The 20,904-nt window shown below is 39.7% G+C and overlaps 2 protein-coding genes and 1 long non-coding RNA gene across 4 annotated transcripts in view; 2 read left to right on the top strand and 1 right to left on the bottom strand.

Annotated features, from left to right (window-relative positions):
• The window catches only part of Mterf3 (mitochondrial transcription termination factor 3), a 29,131-nt gene extending 22,708 nt beyond the window's left edge, over positions 1-6,423 (top strand). For both annotated transcript variants that reach the window (XM_004850142.4, XM_087190641.1), the window contains exons 6-8: positions 300-371; positions 2,101-2,262; positions 6,064-6,423. In XM_004850142.4, the coding sequence (XP_004850199.1) occupies positions 300-371; positions 2,101-2,262; positions 6,064-6,258 (429 nt within the window). In that variant the 3' untranslated portion in view covers positions 6,259-6,423. The remainder of the gene's footprint in view (positions 1-299; positions 372-2,100; positions 2,263-6,063) is intronic.
• On the bottom strand, positions 2,122-9,751 carry LOC110350330 (uncharacterized). Its single transcript, XR_002396815.2, has 3 exons — positions 9,615-9,751; positions 7,804-7,903; positions 2,122-3,251 (listed from the first exon to the last, which is right to left on the bottom strand). It is a non-coding gene; the product is annotated as an uncharacterized LOC110350330 (long non-coding RNA).
• Positions 9,646-14,170, top strand: Uqcrb (ubiquinol-cytochrome c reductase binding protein). Its single transcript, XM_004850139.4, has 4 exons — positions 9,646-9,826; positions 12,418-12,489; positions 13,182-13,348; positions 13,965-14,170. Exons 1-4 carry the CDS (start codon positions 9,808-9,810, stop codon positions 14,040-14,042), a joined length of 336 nt encoding a protein of 111 aa, XP_004850196.1. The 5' UTR covers positions 9,646-9,807; the 3' UTR covers positions 14,043-14,170.
• The last annotated feature ends 6,734 nt before the right edge of the window (positions 14,171-20,904 follow it).

Here is a 20,904-nt window from a genome sequence, read left to right as displayed (position 1 = left end):
CAGCTGACCTTTATAGATCCTGTTCAATCCTGCTAGTGTACAAAAATGAGTTACCCTGCTAGTCTGAACATAAAGCTGCATCACTTTATAATGTTACATTAAGTTGGCTCCTTAAGTTTTGTTTGTAGTTTATTTTTTTTCATATATCCTTGAGTTTATGTACTTCTGAAGTTCTTACCATTTCTCTGACTGAGTAATATTTTAAGTTTTTGTTTCATATTCTTACTAATGCCTTAGTTTTCCAAACTAGTAAAATGTGCACATATAGTAATAATCAGTTGTTTTGTTCACAACCATAGACAAGAGATCTGGTTGTTCGTCTTCCAAGGCTGCTAACTGGAAGTCTAGAGCCTGTGAAAGAAAACATGAAGGTAGGACAGCTTTCCGCTTTTGAGCATTCAGTTTCTTTTTTTTCAAAGAATCAACAACTGAGCTCTCATCTTTTTTTTTTTTTTTTTTTTTTTTTTTTGCTGTTTCAACTTTTTGTTATTATTTATTGTTTATTGGTGCATTTTAGGTATACAATACAGTTACATTCATCATTGGGATCTTGTACCTTTACATGATGTATCTTGGTTCTTATTTTTTCCCCATTCCCCTGCCCTCCCTTCCCCTCTTCCACCCCTCCCTATTTACAAAGACTTTGTTTCCATTTTTTCCTTTTCTCCTGTTTTTTTCTTTTCTCTTCTTTCCTTTCCACTACCCCTCCCACTTCCCCTACTGCTTTAGACCTTTTCTTCCTATTTCAATTATCAGTTATACATTTCGATCCTTATTTACATTTTTAGTTTTTCACACGAGAGAAACTACTCCGTATTTACACGTGTGTCCTATTTATTTCACTTAAGAGGATGGCCTCAATATGCATCCATTTAGCTATAAATGTCTCTAGTTTCTCATTCTTTATGGCTGAGTAGTACTCCATTTTATTAAAAAAACCATATCTTTATCCAGTCTCCAGTTGATGGGCAAGCACATCCAGTTTCTTTAAGCATTCTGTCACGAAGAGAATAGATTTTGCTATTGTCATCTTAAAACTAAAATTTAAAAGAAGTCATTTCTGAAAGACAGTAATAGAAACATACATGACAAACATGTAGCAAGCAGTTTCTCTTAGAAAATGGTCTGTTCCACACGTGTTACATGAGTAAATTCCCTTGTAGACACTTGTGCCCACAGTCTTACAGTAATGTAGAAGCATGGGGCGGACCCGGAAACTGCTCTGATTGCCTGGCATGCAAGGCTGGCTGTGTCCGAGTCTCTCTTAGCAGACTATGACGCTGCTCCGTGTGCCCATCATGAGAGTGTCTGTGTCTCGGGAGTTTGGAGGCTGCATTCCAGACTTTGCAGAGGGAATAGCGAACAGCAAGCACATCTGTCTCCTTGGAACCTGTGCCAGTTGCCAGCTCTGGTTCTCTCACAGACATGCCAGACATTCTTTACTGTCCTTCGTCTTTTCCTTTGGTAGGAACCCAAAGCAACTGACTAGTTGTTATACAAAGTTTGAGTAGTGTTTGAAATTATGTAAGGCCTATTTCTGATGTGTTTTATATGCAATCACTTCCTGGGAACACAGTTCCTGCCCTCATGGAGCCTAGAATCTGGGAGCTAAAGTACAGAGCCATCAGACCAATGGCTTGGTGGGGGAACACTGGGAACTATGACAGTACATGAAGGACCTCCTCCCTGTTGTGTTTAGTTTTATCAACTTTCTTGAATTCAACATGTAATTCTCAGTAACGTTTATGTGGGTGTGCTTGGAAGCAGAAGCTCAAGAAGTACTTGGAAAATCTTAATGCTGCTCAGTTTGTCCAAGCTGTACAGACACCTTCCCAGCCTGCCGTTATGTACTGTTATTTCATCTCACACTTATGATGCTCCTTCTGGTGATCTTCCTGGTGATACCATGGTGTGAGAACCTCATTCTCAGGAGAGGGTTTTCTAACTGAGGTGACCCCATAAGCAGGAAGCCATAATTCCCTGAGGGCTTTGACATAGCTGTTCCTAGGTTTTAAAATGTCATTTTAAAAGAATGTGTCCTCTGGCATAGTACCAAAACACTTTCTACTCGTGATGCATAGCATATTTGCTTTCTTTTAGGTTTATCGTCTTGAACTTGGCTTTAAACATAATGAAATTCAGCATATGATCACCAGAATCCCAAAAATGCTAACTGCAAATAAAAGGAAACTCACGAAGACTTTTGATTATGTGCACAATGTGATGAACATTCCACACCACCTCATTGTCAAATTCCCACAGGTAACACAGCCGACAGCTCTGTGTGATAACTGTCCTTGCCGTGCATTCAGGGCTGTGCATCGTGGGGTGTTCAGGAGTACTCAGTTGCACCTCCTGAGGAGAACACTGATTGCTCAGTGTGCCTGTAGTTTCTACAGCTCCTAGTTCTGCCGGTAGGAATCAGGCAGAAGAATGTAATGTAGTCTCTCTTGTGTTTGCTCCATTTAAATTAAAAAGAGATCACTTTCTATAAAAATCCTTTTAAATGCCGCATGTACTTTGATTCACAGTCTATATCCATACATTAACAACCTTATTATGATCTCCTACAAAGACAAAACATTTCCAGCTTGCCATAATGCCAAAGGTATAGTTACATTTTCTCAGCTAATCAGACTTTCCTGGTCTTTACCTCCTAAGTGGCATTATTTGCTGTTCACAGAAATATTGTTTGAAGGCAGAAACCTTGTCTGATACAAGGCCAAATCCCTAGTGCCTGAAACTATACCTGGCACTTGGTAGACAATGCAGTACATATTTGTTCAACAAATATGTAATAGAATTTCATTAAAGTGAGCCTTTCTACTCACAGGCACTCCGTGAGTATATATTGGATAAATGATAGATTAAACTCCATTGAAGTGATCCCACTATTCAGTTCATTAGGCTTGTTCCTGTTTGTGATATAAAGATGGCTAAAACAAATACAAACTTAACACAACTAGAACTAGAGAGCATTTGATCCAGTTCCTTCATACATAGCAATATTTATTTGCCTATCATACTGTGAGTGGCCCTTGGGAGCCTACAATTGTATATCTGGCTGTAGAACAATTAATTGTAAGTAATGTTCAACTAAAAAGCAATGACAGTTTGTTTTTCCCTGGATTAGTGAGTAACTCGATGACAGTAGATCATGATAAGAGAATCTGATCTTGTTCTTTCCAGATGCTAATGGCCTCATTCTTTCAGTAATCGATAATCACCCTGGGCTCGACCCTATGTGGATACTAAAGAAACAAAAATCAGACAAGGCCTGTATTTTGTAGAATTTGTAATCCAGAATGATAGGGTTTTAAAAATATGATTGCTTTATGTAATGATAGAATCTTAACCAGAAGACTTACAGAGCAATTAATTATTCAATGTAGAAGAGGTAAAAAACAGGAATGAGAAAAAATAACAGCTCTTGAGTGCTTACAGTGTACCAGCTCTATCTTTACCACTCTGCTTATATTAACTCATAATAATTCTCACAACCACCATATGAGGTACTGTTACTATCCCTGTTTTACAGAAGAAGAAAGTGAGCATAGAGAATCAATAATGTGTCCAAGGTACCTAGCTGCAAGGGACAGAGCCAGGATTAGAACACTGGTATTTGAGTTCAAAAACCCACACCTGCTGGGTGTGGTGGCACACACCTGTAATCCCAGCAGTCAGGAGGCTGAGGCAGGAGGATCACCGTGTTGGAGGCTGGTCTAGGCTAGCTACATAGTGAGTTCAAGGCTAGCCTGAACTACATAGGGAGACCCTGTCTCAAAACAAACAAATGCTCACAAGTGCAAGGTCCCGAGTTCGATCGCTGCTACTAAACAAAATAATAAGATAATCATAATAAAAATAAAAATCCACTCCCTCTACCAGGATATGCTGCCATTCTAGAAGTGATATTCATCAGAAATGAGTGGCACTTGCAAAGTGGGGAGAAACCTTCTTAGTAAATGGAACTAGAAGCTGACCAACGCATCCCAATCATGTGTTTAAAGCCCAGTCACAGAACTGTGGCTTCCAAATTGGGATTCATAGACTTCTAGGGATGTGGGCAATATTGTTGAAAAACCAAGCAGAAAAAGAAACTTATTTTTATAGGAAAATATAATTAACTGATAGTAAGGCTGTGAGAGAAGTGATACAGACTTTTAAATTTTTGGCAAGTGTTACAAAACTTGGTGATGTGAAATTAATATTCTCATGCAGTAACAGCTCTGGTCAGCAGATATAGCTTATGACTAATTAAAATTAGAGAGAGAACTGTAATTTAACTTTGATTCAGTTATTTTAAAGGAATGGTAGGTGAAGGAAAATAAAAGCAGTTCCAGTACTATACGTGAGGGAGTCACTATCCTAAGGAAGGAGATTATATTCAGGAGCCCCTATAAGCTTGTCTCTGCCCTCCCTCTGAGGTTTACTGTGAAGGCAAAGTGGAGGTCCAACCTTAGGATAAGAGAGGATCGGTAACTTGTAGATTAGGGCTTTTGTTTTCTGTCCCTGAGACTAATGTATCATTAACAAGATGAAATTTTTGTGACAATGGCAAAGTAGTCCTTGATAGGCAGTTAGTTCCTCCTCCTTGTTTTCTTTTTAAAGAGGAGGAAAAAAAGGCTGAGGATGTAGCTCAGTGGCGCCACCCCTGCCTGGCAAACGTAAGGTCCTGAGTTTGATCCCCAGTACTGGGGGAGAAAAAGAGGAAACAACTCAATCTGAGCTTTATCTTTGGACTGGGAAGAGCACACAATTCCCTAATGATAAAGTAACTTGAATCTTTGGAAAAGTACACTAATATCTAGTCACAAGCCAGGAAATGCTTCACTGTTATTTTACTTACGAAATTAACCATAGTTTGGGAGCCTCAGTCATTTGTGGTCTTGTATGACAATTTTGTAAACCAAGAGTCGCTGCCTAGGAGCTATACTTTAAAAACTAAAACAGGGCTAGGGATTTAGCTCAGTGGTTCCAGAGCCTGGCTTGCAAGCCCAAGGTCCAGAGTTGGATCCCCTGTACCAAAACAAACAAACTAAAACTGAAGCATTTTGCATCTTACAATAATAATGTGGTAGTGAGAATTTAGTTACTAAAACGAGGGCAGACTAGGATGTCATTTGTTTCGCAGACAGAAAAAGATACTTTGTTCCAAAAGCACACCAACCTCATGCTGAGTTAAGGACTTTTTTGGGGTCACTATTCTCAAAGCAAGTAAGTTTACAATAATTTTTCAGAGTGTCCTGTCCAAAAGAGCTCTTGTTATTGTTTCCACTTGAAAATTGGGAAAGGGGCAGAGGGTAGGAGTCATGTGCCCTGCTGAGGCAGGATCTCTGCGCTTCACCAGACTTGCCAGGCTTCCCAGGCCTCCCTCCTGTCTTGCAGCAGGCTGTGAGGACTCGGCCTGCCTCTGATTCCTGCCCTCTCCCGGCTTAATAACCCTAAGTGGGTAAGACACACTTTACCTAGTTGCTCCCCAGAAAAGTCAGATTCATTTCATTTTGATTCTAGTTGGGAAGCAGGAGAAATTTTAAAGTTTTGTAGATTATGAAATCTAAATTTTTTTGCTGACATAAATTTTGATTTCTGACACTGGTTCTTAACATTTAGCAGATAACAGAATCATCTAGAGCGCTTATAAAACAAATTTCTGGGCCCCACTCCCCGAGTTCGTGATGAGGTGGTGTGGAGTAAGATCTGAGGATTTGCTCTTCTAACACCCCCCACCCCAGTAGTCTGTGTTCTTTGCCCATGGTGTAGCACTGAACTATTTTATTATTGTTCCGTTTGTTACTTTTGAGTCCCTTTTTAATCATAATTGCTTATGTAATAATTTTAACATGCTAGCCATGTACTTGACTGTTGATTTACACTACTCGCCCCTTTAATCATAATTTTTTCTTTTAATCATAATTTCTTAACAGAAACAGTATTAAATCTTGTGGCATTACATTTATTGAGGATATGGTCAGTATTTTATTAACTTATTAAAACAGTTGAGTAAATGTTTAAGTATTTCATCTTTTATTGTAGTGTTTTGAACTTTTTTTTCTTTTCCAGGTATTTAATACAAGATTGTTTAAAGTCAAAGACAGACACCTGTTTCTTGCCTATTTAGGAAGAGCGCAGTACGACCCAGCAAAACCTAACTACATCTCTTTGGACAAATTAGTATCTATTCCTGATGAAGTCTTTTGTGAAGAGATTGCCAAAGCTTCAATACAGGACTTTGAAAAATTCTTAAAGACTCTTTAGTTCTTGATGAATATTAAAAGTAATACTGAGGGCCGGGGATTTAGCTCAGTGGCATCGTCCCTGCCTCGAAAGCGGAAGGTCCTGAGTTTGATCCCTGGTACCAAAAAAAAAGTAATACTGTAAAATGAATCCATACATGAATAAATGAATGTATTTTTAAATAAACGCCTCAGGTCTCAGTTGATACAAGAAAAAATTTCTTCTTTATATTTGGGTACATACTCTGGTAGATATTTCTTAGAGGTTCCTAGAGACTTAATTTTTGTTTGAGTCACCTATATCCTTCCAAGGAAGGAGAAAACTAAAATATAGCAAACATAGAGAAAGGGAAGGAGTTTACATGTGCTGGCACTTTGTCATTCTGGTGAAGCTGGGAGTAGTGGAGATTTTTCTGCTTTTGCATCCACAGGTCTTTTAAAGTGGTATTATCACAAGATGGCTCTATTTCCTTTGAAATGTCTAATAGCTAATACTACAAAAGTGCTAAAAACATTCCATTTAGGATAATGTACAGTGTTACCTTCCTGAGCACAGACATTCAAGGTTGTCCTCAGCTGGCTACTAAAAATCAGGAAAGGGAAAGAGATCAGAAAGTTTGAAGAAAAGAGGAATGCAATGAGACATAGTAGCAGCCATAAGAAGCCTCTGACTTACTGCCAGCACACAAAGATTTATAATATGAATTGATAATTCCTCCTGAGTGCTTGCTTCTTTCTCTATAAAATGAGGCTTTATGGCCACACACCTGTTTTAGGATTACCTGTTGGGTAAACTGTAAACCCTGGTGGTGCCTGATGAACCACACGTGGTATTTGTGCACTTGAAAAGTCTCTTCCCATACTGACTTGGCCAAAGTGGTTTGGTTGATGGGACATAATCAGGCAGAGGCTTGAGGAGTGTTTGCACACTGGGTCTTGTCCTCTCAGAACATCTGCTCTTGGGGCCCAGAGCCACTATGTAAAGAGGTCTGGTTATTGAAGAATTGAGGTGGAGAGGAAAGTCCCTGGCTAAACCCCAGCTGGTCTAGCCATGCCAACTGAACAGGTGTGAGTGAGGATGATAATGTATGTTAGTTTTTCCAGCCTTACCTAAAACTACCCAGCTGGATTTGGGATTTTTAAAAGTATTTTAAGCCAGTAACATTGGGAGCCATTTGTTGTGTACCAGGGGTTTGTGGTGTGCTGGGTGTCTGGAAAGAACCCTTGTATGAAACTAAATTTGTAATTGCTCAGAGCCAAGTATATAGTGTCCTTCCTATCAAATATTTCACTTGTTCAGTCAACAGACATTTGAATGGTCCTAGAATACAGTGGTGACTGTGACATGGGTGTGTACTTTCATGAAATTTTTAAGTGGATAAGATCAAACAGGAAACTAGAAAGGTACAGCTTGGAGTCATATCATTAAACTAGCCTGCCCAGTCTTACTGTGCCTCAGAACTTCACTTTGCCTTTACAGACAACTCCCGTCAGAATAAGCTAGCTGTGCAGCTGTAATGAACAATCCTATAACATCAGATTCTTTAAAACGATAAAGATTTCTTACCCATATTTCCCTCACAACCACAGAGGTGTTCCACGTCATCTTCAGTGATAACACGTTGATCTATGCTGGACTTTTCTGCTGTGATTACAGTGTTGCCAGTCTATGGAAGGGGAAAGGTATGTGGAAATTTGCTCATAAAGATTTTTCTTTTCCCAACGCATCACATGGTTACACCTAATGTTTAAAGGGGTAAAGAAATACAATCAACCCTATACCAGGTGAGATGGTTAAAAAAACAAAAACAACTACCAGCACACATCTGGGCTCCAGGCCTAATGCCTGTAGGAGCTGTATTTTGTGACAGTCCTGGGTATCTGATGCCTTGATGTAAGGTTTTCCTTTTCTTCCCACCTGGACTTTAACCAACACTAAAGGGTAAGGAGAACAAGTGTGCTGAATACCACATTGCTTGCCAGGCAATGTGCCAGTGTACAAATGTATCGCATTTCTTCCCTCCTATCAGAGTTCACATTGGTAGTATAGGCTGAAAGCAGCCATCTGTCAATGTTTAGGGCTGCATACAGGACTGAGTCAAATGAGAAATTGGGTAGCAGAGACAGGAAAAAGGGAGAAGGCAATATTATTTTAGAACTGGTATGTGACTTACAGCATTAAGTTAATATTTTGAATTTACCAGGAGAAAAGAGTTCTTTCTATACTGCCACAGGTCTCAGCTTAAAACTGGAAAACAAAACCACAAAAAAAGTAGATCTTGTTGGGTAGTAGCAGAAGAGAACTAGTAACAATTAGTCATGCTAATTTCCTGAATTATTTTCTGTCCCTAGATTTGTGTGCATTAGCCTTCACATCTTAAGGCTGAGATCCTGAAAGTGGTCAAATTATGCACTTTGTCAAAATTATATGTAAATTCTGTAATATATCTTAGATTTAGTATTTTAAGAACTTTTCTGACCTAACTTTCCACCAAAATGGCTTGATATAATTATCAGCTGGAGAGACTTAAGAACAGAGATTTAGGCTTTTTCCTGGATTAGCAGTGTAGAATGTAAACTAGAATTAAAGAGGCCTGAATTTACATCTGAATTCTCAGATTCTGGAATCTGTAATTCTTCCCAGCGTGTGCCCTCCCACAAGTTATTCAACTCAATTTTTTTTTTTTTTTTTTTTTTTTTTTTTTGTCTTTTGGTACTGAGTATTGAGCCATGGCCTTTGCAGAGCTACATCCCCACCCTTTCAAAAATTTTGGACAGGGTGTCGCTAAATTGCTAACTTGTAATCCTTCTGCCTCAGTCTCCCACAGTGCTGGATTACAAGGATGTGCCATTACATTCGCATAGTCGTTTAACCAGTGAAGACTCAGCTTCCTCCTATCATAGAGATAATCATAGAATTTACACCACAGGATTAGAATTAAATGAAGACACATTTGGCTCTTCATATCTGAGAATTCTATCTCTGGATTCAACACACCACGGACGGAAAATATTTGGGGCATGTGCCTCTATACTGAACCGGTATAGACTCGTCATTATGCCTAAATAATACAGTATAACTATTTGTATACCATTTACACTGTATTAGGTGTAATCTAGAGATGATTTAAAGAGTACAGGAGAACGCGGTAGGTACGTAATATGCAAACACTACAGCATTTTACACAAGGAATTTAAGAAATTCCCCAGCTCCTGGAACCAAGACTTCATCCCCCTCGTACTGAAATGCCTCCTGAAAAACGTTTAACATGTTGCCTGGCTCCAACGGCTCAATTAATATAGTCCAAACTCCAGTAAGCTGGGTGGGCTAGGCCCGGGGTTCCTAATTCCTTTCCTAGTGTTTTTCCTGTCACTCACAAAGAATGCTTCTTGAGCGGAACAAGCGCGCAAAAACACTCAGCCTATCCCATTGACCTCCGCCTGGTGGAGCAACACGAAGGTGCCCAAATCAGCCGTCAGAGCTGCGCCTGCGCAGGCGTCCTCGCTAGCTGCGCTCCCGGCGCGACCTCTAGGACTTACCCAGAAGACATCACTGCACTCTGGGGTCAAAATGGCGGGCAGGCCTGCGGGTAAGTGCCTGGTGTCCTGTCTGGGTGGGCATCGTGGCGCTCAGCCTTTTATTTTTCGCAGTGACTCGCGCCTCTTCTGCTCTCTCGTTCACAGCGTGAGGGAAGGTGACGGCTTCAGTCCTGCTAAGAGGACGTGCTCTGCCGTACCCGGGCCGGGCTTGCGGGAGGGGTGGGACGAGCTCATCAATGCTGAAGGGCCTCGCGGTGGCTCTCAGCCCTCAGCGCGGCTGCCGGTATCCCGAGTCCTTCCCTTTGTCTTTGCAAAGTTCAAGGCCGCAGGGACCTAATTAGCGGATGACTGACATTCACCCAAAGCGCATTGAGTGCTTACAGTGTGCCCTGCCCTGTCTTGTGCGTGTACTTCACAAATCCTACCAGTGCGATTTCCTGTTTGTCCTTAATAAAACAGGTAAAGTGGCAGGAAGAAAAGGATCGGAGACCCTCGTCCCGTGCCTCGAGCTTAATAGAAATAGAAGCAGCCCACAGAGGTTGATAGTGAAACTTCAAGTCCACCTTGGTTTTTCTGAACGTGAGCGTGATCTGTGTTTGGAGAAACTTGACCTAATCGTAGCCACGAGAATCTAGACGCCTTTATTATGACCTGAATGCAGAAATTCCCGGAATATTTAAAAATAACGTGCATCTCAAATACTGTAGTGCTCTCCTCTTTAATCTCTGCTCTCTGGCGGTTTAAATTGAAAAATTACTGGTGCCCTTCTCCCCAGTGCCCTGCAGCTGTGAAACCATTAGAAAACATCAGATTGGCAGGGAAATCTGTTAACCTAAATGACATTGAGGTTTCTGGGGATGGAGAAAATATTTAAGACTTATTTCACTAGTTTGATAAATATTTAAGGAGCTTTACTAAATCCAAGGCATTATGTTTCTGTGCTGTTCGGGAAGCACATAGACCTACTTTTACTAACAAGCTCTGACTTGACTAATACCACTTCTGTAAGGCCTATTCCTTTTCTGCAACAACAGGCATATCACAAGTGAAACAAGCAGGAGAGTACCTGCCACATAATAAGTATTCAGTGAATATTAATCATTATCAACGTCACTGGTAAATATGTTCACAAATACTTGTCTTCAACTTCTACAAATGTTTTATTTTTATTTATTTGTTTATTCTTTTTTTTTTTTTTTTGGAAACAGGGTCTCACCACATAGTTCAGGCTCGTCTTAGATTCACTATGTACCCCAGGCTGGCCCTGAACTCATGGTGAGCAAATATGTTTTAGATTGTTAACTTTTTTTTTTTTATTTTGGTACTGAGGATTGAACTCAGGTCCTTGTGCTTGCAAGGCAGGCTGCGGAACTACTGAGCTAAATCCCCGGCCCCTTTAGATTGTTAACTTTTGATACTTTTTTTCTAGAAGAATTTTATACATGGCCCTTAATTTCTAAGGAGATATGCCAAAGCCATGCAATCTGTAATATGCTAAGGAGTAGGGGGCCAGAAGTTGAAGTAAAAGGACAGTTTGTTTTTCTTCCTTGGTAAGGGCCTAGATGTAGCCAAAAATTTAAAAGAAAGTTTAAACTTGCTCTGTCTTCCCACCTGTACCACATTTCTCCTGTGAACATCAGGCACTGTCATGTTTTTCTTAGACCCTAGTGCATTAGTGGCAAACCTATGGCACCTGTGCCACAGAGGGCACACAGAGCCCCTCTCTGTCAGCATGCAAGCCAAGTCACCCCAGCAGCCGAGCATCAGATGGATACTCAAGTTTAATTGCAGCCTTGGCACTTTGCAATAAATAAGTGAGTTTATGGGTGCAGTTTGCCATCACTGCCTTAGTGGTTTACTCTGTCAGGCTTAGCATTTTTCCCCATGGTGTTTTAATATTACTTATTTCTCCTCCATGTTCAAATGTTCATTTCCTTGATGGAAAATTATTTAGTTGGGAGGAGGAAAATGACCCTCTTTTACTAATCCATATTAATGTTTAAATGACTAATGGTCTAAAAATCCTTCCAGAAATGCATATATTTTAAAAGAGGTTGGCCAAGAGAAATAATGGTAATGTAGACTAAAAGGTTTAAATGATGAGTCTGTAAACCTGCCAGAGTATCCTGAAATCTCATTTGTGTTTTCATGCAGTTCTACCACCTTTGAACAGAAAAAATTTAGTTACCCTTGAATAGCTAAATATTCTATTTTTGAAACTACAAATGGTAAAAATGTTCCAAGTCCCCTTCCTGCCTCCCACCCCTCCATTCTGACATACGTAAGGGGGCATATGGACTTGGGATCTCGGACACTAAGAAGCTGAAGTGGCACTGATTGTACCTATGAATCTTTTGTATATTAGGTGTTTGAGTTCACCTTTTCCTCCTACGACTTGGCACTAATTTTTTACCTGCAGTCTCTTGCTCATAGCTAAAATAAGCAGCTGCTTATCTACAGCATATAGTATATAAACTTTTAAAAGGGAATTCCTTCTGTTTGTAAAAAGATAACTAAGTGCTGGTTGTTCACTTGTTCATACAAATAAGTGAACTGTGACAACCAACAATGTGTTTGATCCCCGGTACTGGGGGACAAAAACAAACCAACAACAAAAAAACAACTAACAGTGTGCTATCAGTTGCAGCATCAGGCCGGTGGCTGGGTGGTATTCGGAAATGGTATTACAGTGCTGCAGGGTTCAATAAGCTGGGTAAGTATCTGTGCTTTCTTTTGCCTTTTGGGGGGTGGGGGTTTGTTTTTGCTTGTTTTGCGAGGAGAGACATAAAGTCCTTTAAAATGCTTGAGGGGAATGATTTATGGTAGCCAGACAATTTCCTTGTTATATTTTCCCTCTCAGCTCTTAAAATTTTAAAATTTAAGTTATACAAACATTGAATATGGAGATTGTTTTTCAAATATTGAAATTTTCTCACATCTTTACAGTAATAATGATTTGTGAACTTTTTGTAGAACTTTATAATTTTCCCTGAGCTTCATCTTTTGTTACTGAAGTTTAATAGAAGCATCATTAAATGTTACTGGTTCTGTAGTACACTGTGATTTTAAGATTCTTTAGTATCTTGATTTCAGATTTAAAGTACAAGAAAGTAGAGATGTGGTTTATTGATGTATATTTAAGGACAAGGTAAACACTTTAAATATTTTCAGAATTAGTTTAGATGAAATGTGTCTTCTGTGGTGATGCAGTCTAAGAGACCTATATATTTCAAGGAGTAAATCATTGTATGTATGAAATACTTTGAATTTCCATCATACCTGGTGATTTGAACTCTGGGTATTTCACTGAATCTTAAGTTATAACTCAGATATTTTATTCTTTGTTTTTTAATACCTGATATTTGACATGCATGTTCAATGTAATGTTTTATTTTCCGTTAACAGGCTTAATGCGTGATGATACAATGTACGAAGACGAAGACGTAAAAGAAGCCATAAGAAGGCTTCCCGAGAACCTGTATAATGATAGGATGTTTCGCATTAAGAGAGCATTGGACCTGACCCTGAAGCATCAGATCTTGCCGAAAGAACAGTGGACAAAATATGAGGAGGTAGGATAGCTTTTAAGTACCAGAGTTTTGGAAATGTGAAACACATTGATTTGTACAGTGATTTAGAATTCTCCCAAGTTGCGTCAAGTAAATATTTTTTTCAACAGCCCAGTGAGGTTAAAGGGGTGTTTCCTCTGCCTTAGAGAGAAACATTGAAACTTAGTAACTCTTCCAGAATTACTAAGCAGATCTCTAATAGACCAGGACTAGAATCCAGGTCTTCTGCCTTGTAGGCCATTGCTGTTCTCCCTCTACATTCTGCTTCCTGTTCAGATGAAAAGATTTTAGTGTTCATGTGAAGCCCATTGAGTGGCCCTCAAACCCCTCATCCCTGTAACTGCGCCAAAACCAGGCAGAAGTCTGTGGGCACTTGTTTGTCTTTTCCACTGGACTTCCCTCTCATAATCTATCAGAGAAACTTAGTATAATATCCTTGGGTTTTTACATTTTAAACAGCCAGTAGCTCTTAGTCTGATTGAGAATATGTTTTCTTAAGTTGAGAATGGAAATATTTGATTTTTGTGGGTTTCATTTGTTGTTTAAGACCTATTGAGTATTTGGGATATATCAGAATGTGATGGTAGGATGTGACACTATTGTTTTATTCATTCTTTAGGATAAATGCTACCTTGAACCGTATCTCAAAGAGGTTATTCGGGAAAGAGAAGAAAGAGAAGAATGGGCAAAGAAGTAATCGCAGTTGAAATCTGTGGATGCAGCTGTCTTCAAAATATTTTTATGAACTTGATTAAGCCTGAAATATAATTTTAAGAATTATTTAGTCTTCAGACATCCTACTTTAAATAAATGTCTGAATAATCATTGTTGTAGTTTTTTAAAATTCTAAATCTTATCAAGACAGTGACTGAACTCACTTCATCTTTCACAGTTCTTTCCAAACTTCGAATATATTTTTAGTCAGTGTTTACTGCTTCTTGGAGATGAGAGAGACTGCTTTAATCTTCCCTATTGGTTGGATAACCTGTCTGTGTACTGAGGGATGTAATTTTACACTAAGCAGAGTCATCACTGATAGATTGCCTTTGTAGCTTAGCAAGATACTTGGAGGCCACATCAGGGCAGACTTGCTGGTAGGGGTAGGAGGTGGGGCAAGAAATGAGTACCACTGCCTCACAAGTGCAAGGTCCTGAGTTCAATCCCAGGTACCAAAAAAAAAAGTACCAGTGACTTTTTCTTTCTTTTTTTTTTTTGGTACTGGGGTTCGAACTTGGTACCTTGTGCTTTCAAGGCAGGTGTCAGACCAGTGACTCTTTTTGAAGCACACAGAGCACTCAAGCAGACAGCTCTCAGCTTCAGAAGCAAATGAATGAAAGAAGACAGAGTTCACTTCCTGGTTTGCCAGGAATGGGAATATCCTACCACTTAGGAAAAACTTACATATGCACCCCAGTATAGGTATGTATGAATTGTGTAGGTATATGTATGTATTTCTGTGCTACTATGTAGGTTAGGAAACACATTAGAAAGGGAGACAACAATACAAAGATAAATTACACTTCCTCTTAAGCCATTGTTATAAAGTATATTAAAGAGTTTGGATACTAGTCAAAAGTTTTAAGATTATAGGCTAATTTTTACAATAGAAATTAGAATTACTCAGGGCTGGGGATTTAGCTCAGTGGTGCTAGCACCTGCCTCGCAAGCACAGGGTCCTGAGTTTGATTCCCGGTATCAAAAAAGAAGTTAGAATTACTGAGTGTCACTGGTCCCACCTGCAAAGAGATTCCTCGGAGGTGAGCTGTCCAGGATGTGCAGGACCTGCCTGGTGCAGTGTTCACAGCCGCTGCTGTGTGTGCTGGGGATGTCTGATTGGGATCTTAACTCACAGCATACATCAACAGCATGAGAGACAAGGTTTGTGTTTAAAATTCATAATTAAAAGGTGCAGGTATACTTTTTTTTTCACAACTTGAAAGATTATTATGTTTGACTTTTGCAACGTGATCATAAGAGCATCTTTTAAAAGTTGCTGAAATACTAGCTTCATTGGATTCCCTAAGAGCCTCTGATACTCAGACTATTATGAAACATCTATCCTGAAAATTACTCTTAAATGTATTAGATCCTCATTTGATCGTGATTTTGCTCATAGAAAAAGCAGTTCTTTAACAAAACTGTGTGTGTGATACTGGGATGGAATCTAGGGGTACTCCCTACCTTCCAGCCCAGGAAGCTGCTTTCCCAGCTGAGCCATATTCCCAGACCTTTCATTTTTAGATAGGAGCTCTCTTAGTTGCCCAGGCTGGCTTTGAACTTAGTCCTGCTTCAGCCTTTACAACCGTGATTACAGTTGTGCTTGTTATCCCCAGCCCAGTCCTGCTATTTAAAGTGCTGTTAACGTTGCAAGACTAAAGGCAGTGCTAAAAGATGAGATCAAACAGCTGACCAAGGTTGAGGTCTAAGGGGCCTCAAGGCTATCCCCTGCTTATGGAAGAAAGTGGCAAGACAACAGGGCAGGGTCTTCTTTCTAAATAAGAACAAGTATGCAGAAGTTCTTTTAAAACCATAGTATGCTACATCAGTGTTTCTGCCATTAAAATTGTTCTGCTGTTACAGAGAATGAACAAGTAGAACTAGTATTTGGTTCACTGGAAGACCGAGAACTTGTTAATGCATTGGTGAAATGCTTTCATTTGAAGGAGGGAGCTTTTGTGTTATCAAAAGCTGCTCAATCTGAACAGTCACTGTGGGAGTGTCTGAGACACAGGCACCTGTCATCCTGTAGACCGAATAGGACAGTGACTCGGCCAAATTTGGATCTGTCCACACAGGCCTCAATTTGTTCACTTACTGCGTAACTCTAGGAATACAATTTAACCTCTCTGTGCCTCAGTTTCCTCAGCTCAAATGTGGGGCCGATGATACAACCTACTTCACAGGGTTGGTGTGACAACTCACTACAATGTATGTCAAGCATTCAGAACAGATCCTGGCACACAGTAAGTGCTATGTGGGGGTTAGTCTCTGTGACTAGAGGGGAGACGGAAGTAATTTGGGAAAACACAGTACCATCAAGAGTAATGGCTGACCAGTAGCCAAGGTCCAGGGTGCTCTCTTCATCCTCTGACCAATGAGACACTCTCACTTTGGGTCCGTTGATCCCCCTTGGATATCTGACCTTTGAAAACAAAGTACCCATCACCTGGGATGGGAAGAGGAGGACTAGGATCTGTGTGACTCCTTTCATTAGGTTGGAGACTCCTAAGACTACTGTCTCCTTGCTTTGCCTTTTAGATTGGCAGTTTTCCAACTTCCAGCATTTGCTTTAAAGTGTTTGGTATCTTTTGTTCAAAACTTGAGATTGGTCTAGGGTTTGAATATATGCTTTTTGTAGACCTTGAAGGAAGATAGAGTGCTTTATTGAGAAGTAGCTCATGTTCTAGTTTTTTGTGTTTTTTTTTTTTTTTTTTTGGTACGGGGATTGAACTCGGGACCTTGTGCTTGCAAAGCAGGGGGCAGAACCACTGAGCTAAATCCCCAGGCCTTATTATTTTCTTTTTAACTGTACTTTGCAATTCCATCTACAAAGTAGAGCTACCTGGCTTATGTTCACTGTTCTAGTGCACTTCATAGAATCACTTAGTCTATGTGTTGTCAAGGTGTAGCAGAGTAAAGCACAGTGGGGCCTCAGCCCTTCTCCCCCAGTTCCAAATTCCACGTCTCTCAGAAATATTTAATAACATTCCTGAACTAAGTTCTCATCATCTACTTTGTGTGATTATGTATGGTACCAAAATGCTAATTAAGAAATCTTCACTAGCTGCACCTTTGGCCATTTTAAAATTCTAGAACCTTAGTAAAATCCAAAATGTAGACTGTGATAATTTCATGTAGCTGTTTGAGGACCCACTTTTAATGCATCAGCTATGTGTTAATTCTGACATGCTAAAAAGATCCAAAAATAGAATAGAAACTGAGCCAAAGCCCGGAGTTCCTATAGCCATAATAGGCATCCCAAATTCACAATCAGTATGGTGTTTTTAAAATATAGACATCTTAGGGCTGGGGATTTAGCTCAGTGGTTCTGGTGCCTGCCTCACAAGCACAAGTTTCCGAGTTCTATCCCCAGTACCAAAAAAATATATATATATATATAGACATCTTGTGTGTGGCTTTGAAAGTTACCGAAGTACTTGGAATTTAAAAATTAGGTGAACATAAAAAGTGTCATAACCAAATGCTTGACAGCCTGGTAGATAAAGAGTAGATCTGTTAACACACGATGGGCAGCCCTCAGTTTTGGAACTGTAGCATCAGAGAAGAATACAATGACAAGGTGAATGAGACAGCTCTTTAAAAACAGTCCCTGTATTAGAACAAGGACAGGAGTTATGCCATTAGGTGGCGACACACTACAACTTTTCCACCTGATGGTGTGCCACACCAGCGGAAGATTTATCCCTTCTGTACCCCCACCAGCTTCCTCCCCTTCATTTTTCAGGATGACAACACCTCAGAGGTTTATGGCTATCAGGAGAATTTACTGCTAAGCTATATACTGATGTAATGAAATCTAATATATGCTGTGTGATGAATTATGAGATGTTATTTAGTTTGGGGATTTTATTACTTCAATCAGTTATGACCATATTTCCTTTTATATGATTGCTCACTCTTTAAAAATACCAGATGACTGTATAAGGAACACCTAATAAAACCTGTACATGTTAAAATATAAATGCTTTAATTTATTTGCCATAATTTGTTTAAATTCTGGTTATATGTATGTTTGTATTAAAAACTATAACATGTTAGAATCTAAGACTTCAAATCAGATAGTACCTCTAAATTATATTTTGCTAAGAGATTTTGTTCCATATATTAGCAATTCAAGAGGAAGAAGAACAAAATCCTTACAAGGTAGTTAATTTTTTAGCATAGACTCCAAGAAGCCTGTTAAAATTTGAGTGGTTTATGACAAACTATTTAAATAGTTATTCTGGATTCAGACTCTATCTCCTACAGTAGAAGGAATGTATTATTTGTTTGACTTTGTATTTTAATACATTTGCCTATTTTTTATGAATGCCAGAAATGTAATTTTAAAATAACCCCCTGTGAAACGCCTGGTAATATTATTCAACTGAATCAGTATTCTGTTAATATTCTAACTATTTTTAAGACAAATTTATACATATCTATGAAACTTGTATTTGCAAGCCAAACCCAAAGAGATAATTATTTGTTTTAAGAGAGTCAGCTTACAATTTCTTTCTTAGGTGTGCATTTAAAATGTGGTTTGCCACTAAAATGAAAAGTTGGATCTAAGGCCAAGAATTTGGCAAGATCATTAGCCTTTATAGAGGGTTTCTTGTCAGATGAAGATGTTTGACTACAAAGTCTTTAAGACTCATTAAGACTCATTTCAGTACCACACCATACTGGTCCTGTGATTTAATTTATGCAATTTGTTGTTACTTTGCACTAATATTGCTTTGTACCAGGTACTGTTTTTATATTGTCTCTTTTCATTTTCCTGCCACTTTCTGACATAGATATTATCTCTGTTGTATGAACAAAGACACTGGGCTTTAAAATTTCATCTTACCCTATTTCATTATATCATTTTGTGGGGCTTTTGGTGGAAGGTCTATGTTTTTATGTTCCAGGCTGGTGGAAGCTAGATAGAAAACAGGGTTTCTCCAGCACAGTTGACATTTGGGGCTGGGTAACTCTTTGTTGTGGTACATTCTAGGATACTTAACATCACTAGATTCTACAAACTAGATACTGCTACCACCCACTGTCCCTAGTTGTAAAAACAAAAATGTTTCTAGATATTGCCAAATACTCCTAGGGGAACAGAACTGCCCCCAGTTGAAATCCACCACTGTAAGGAATACAGAGAGAGAAACCAAGAAGGTGGAGGCAGATATGCAATCAAATATATGCATATGTGAATAAATTGTAAATTATCTGTAATCAATAGGTACTAGGTGCTATGGCAACATGGAAAAGGGAAAGTAACTCATCCTGGATGGGGGTCAGGGAAAACCCTCTGACAACTTACTGATTCCAGAGAGTGAGCAAAGTGAGCCAAGCCGAGAAATTGGTGAAGGACTTTCTGACAGAGGAAAACGGGCAGGAAAAGTTCAGAGGCAATGAAATCTAGGTCTTATATTGATGGAGTGACAAATGTCAGCTGGGGAGATGTAGGAGATGAAATGCGAAAGATATATGACATAGTGAGCTGCTTGGACTTCATCCTGTGAGCAGCACAGTGGCTTGATGTGGGGAAGTGAAGCTGGAGGGTCTAGGGAGACAAATACTCAAAGTTCTCAATACTTAATAGCGAGGTTGCTTTTTCAAAATTTATACTTCTCAAAGCAATCCATGAGAGTTCTTTTCATTGCCTTTTTGCCTACATTGGGTGATCTCATTTGAAACGATCTTTGTGAATTTGTTGGAGAAAATTTCTTGTTTAAATTTGCGTTTCTGGGATTGGGTAGACATTGTTTCATGTGCTGTTATCAAGTTGTTTTCCCTCTTTCATCAGTCTTGTTCGTATCTTTATGTGTCTGTTTTTATTTTCATAGTTTTTTTCTTATCTGTCCGGTTTTCCTCTTAGCTCTCTCTTTCTCCCCGAATGTGGACCAGTTCTTATCTATTTGTATAAGATCTTTATATATTTAGACAGTACTCCTTTTACTTAAATTTGCTGAGACAATATTATTTTGTTGTTTGAATCTTATTTTGGCTGTATTTTAATGCCTTTTCAACTTTGCTCATGGTGGTTTTGTCAAATGGAAGTTTCTCATTTTTATGTAGTACAAACTATCAATCTTCTCCTCTGTGGTTTTGCCTTTAAGGTCTTGCTTTGAGAAGTCCTCCCTTTGCTCCAAGGTTATATAAATACCCAGTGAGGTTTTCATCCAGTACTTTTAGCTATAAGAAGTAAAACCATAAATCTTGAATCCCCAGGGGATTTAGGCATATGGTGTGAGCAGAGAATATTTTGAGAGATACTAGGAGATCCAGTTGACAAGGCTTGACGATCAATTGGACGTGCAGGGGATTGGGGTTTAGAGAGGGATGTGGAAGGGATCTACTCAAGGGACTGTCGGGGAGGGCGCAGGCTGGTAATCAGCCCCTTCTGTGAGATGTCGTCCTGCAGGATGGCTCGCCATGCTGGATATTTCGGATCCCTGCTGCCCTCCATCTTGCTCTGCACCTGAGAGGCCGACCTGTGTGGACTGAACTGGGCCGGCAGACACTCTTCTTCTGGCTCCTGCTTGGGTTTGTCCAGCCGTCGAGTCACCTGCAGGAGACCAGGGTGTTTATTTCCCAGCTCTCTCCTTGCTTGGGGATGGCTGGCACTGATTAAACTCCTCTGCAGAAGCCGCGGCATTATCAACCAGCTCCCCTCAGGATCTTAACAGCTTTCCCGCTCCCTTCGCTATTCCTGTCAAAGCTGGCTCTCCTTGACCTTCGGCTGTCCTTTTCCTTCACTGACCTGAATGTGCCGACCTTTCCTGCCGGAACCCGGACTCAGACGGAGCGAGGCTCCCCCAAGAGGAGCTGCGTTTTCCCCTGCA

Source organism: Heterocephalus glaber, unplaced genomic scaffold, assembly GCF_053883595.1.
Source record: "Heterocephalus glaber isolate CG9 unplaced genomic scaffold, H.glaber_assembly_v1.0 deba00001555, whole genome shotgun sequence".
In the NCBI taxonomy this organism is placed as follows: Eukaryota; Metazoa; Chordata; class Mammalia; order Rodentia; family Bathyergidae; genus Heterocephalus; species Heterocephalus glaber.
This window is presented reverse-complemented; position numbering and strand designations above follow the sequence as displayed.

Bases quoted from the DNA above. Each gene is read 5' to 3' on its own strand.
- Uqcrb (XM_004850139.4), top strand. The intron at 12,490-13,181 runs GTAAGTATCTGT...TTCCGTTAACAG, and splicing joins TGCAGGGTTCAATAAGCTGG to GCTTAATGCGTGATGATACA. The intron at 13,349-13,964 runs GTAGGATAGCTT...TTCATTCTTTAG, and splicing joins AGTGGACAAAATATGAGGAG to GATAAATGCTACCTTGAACC.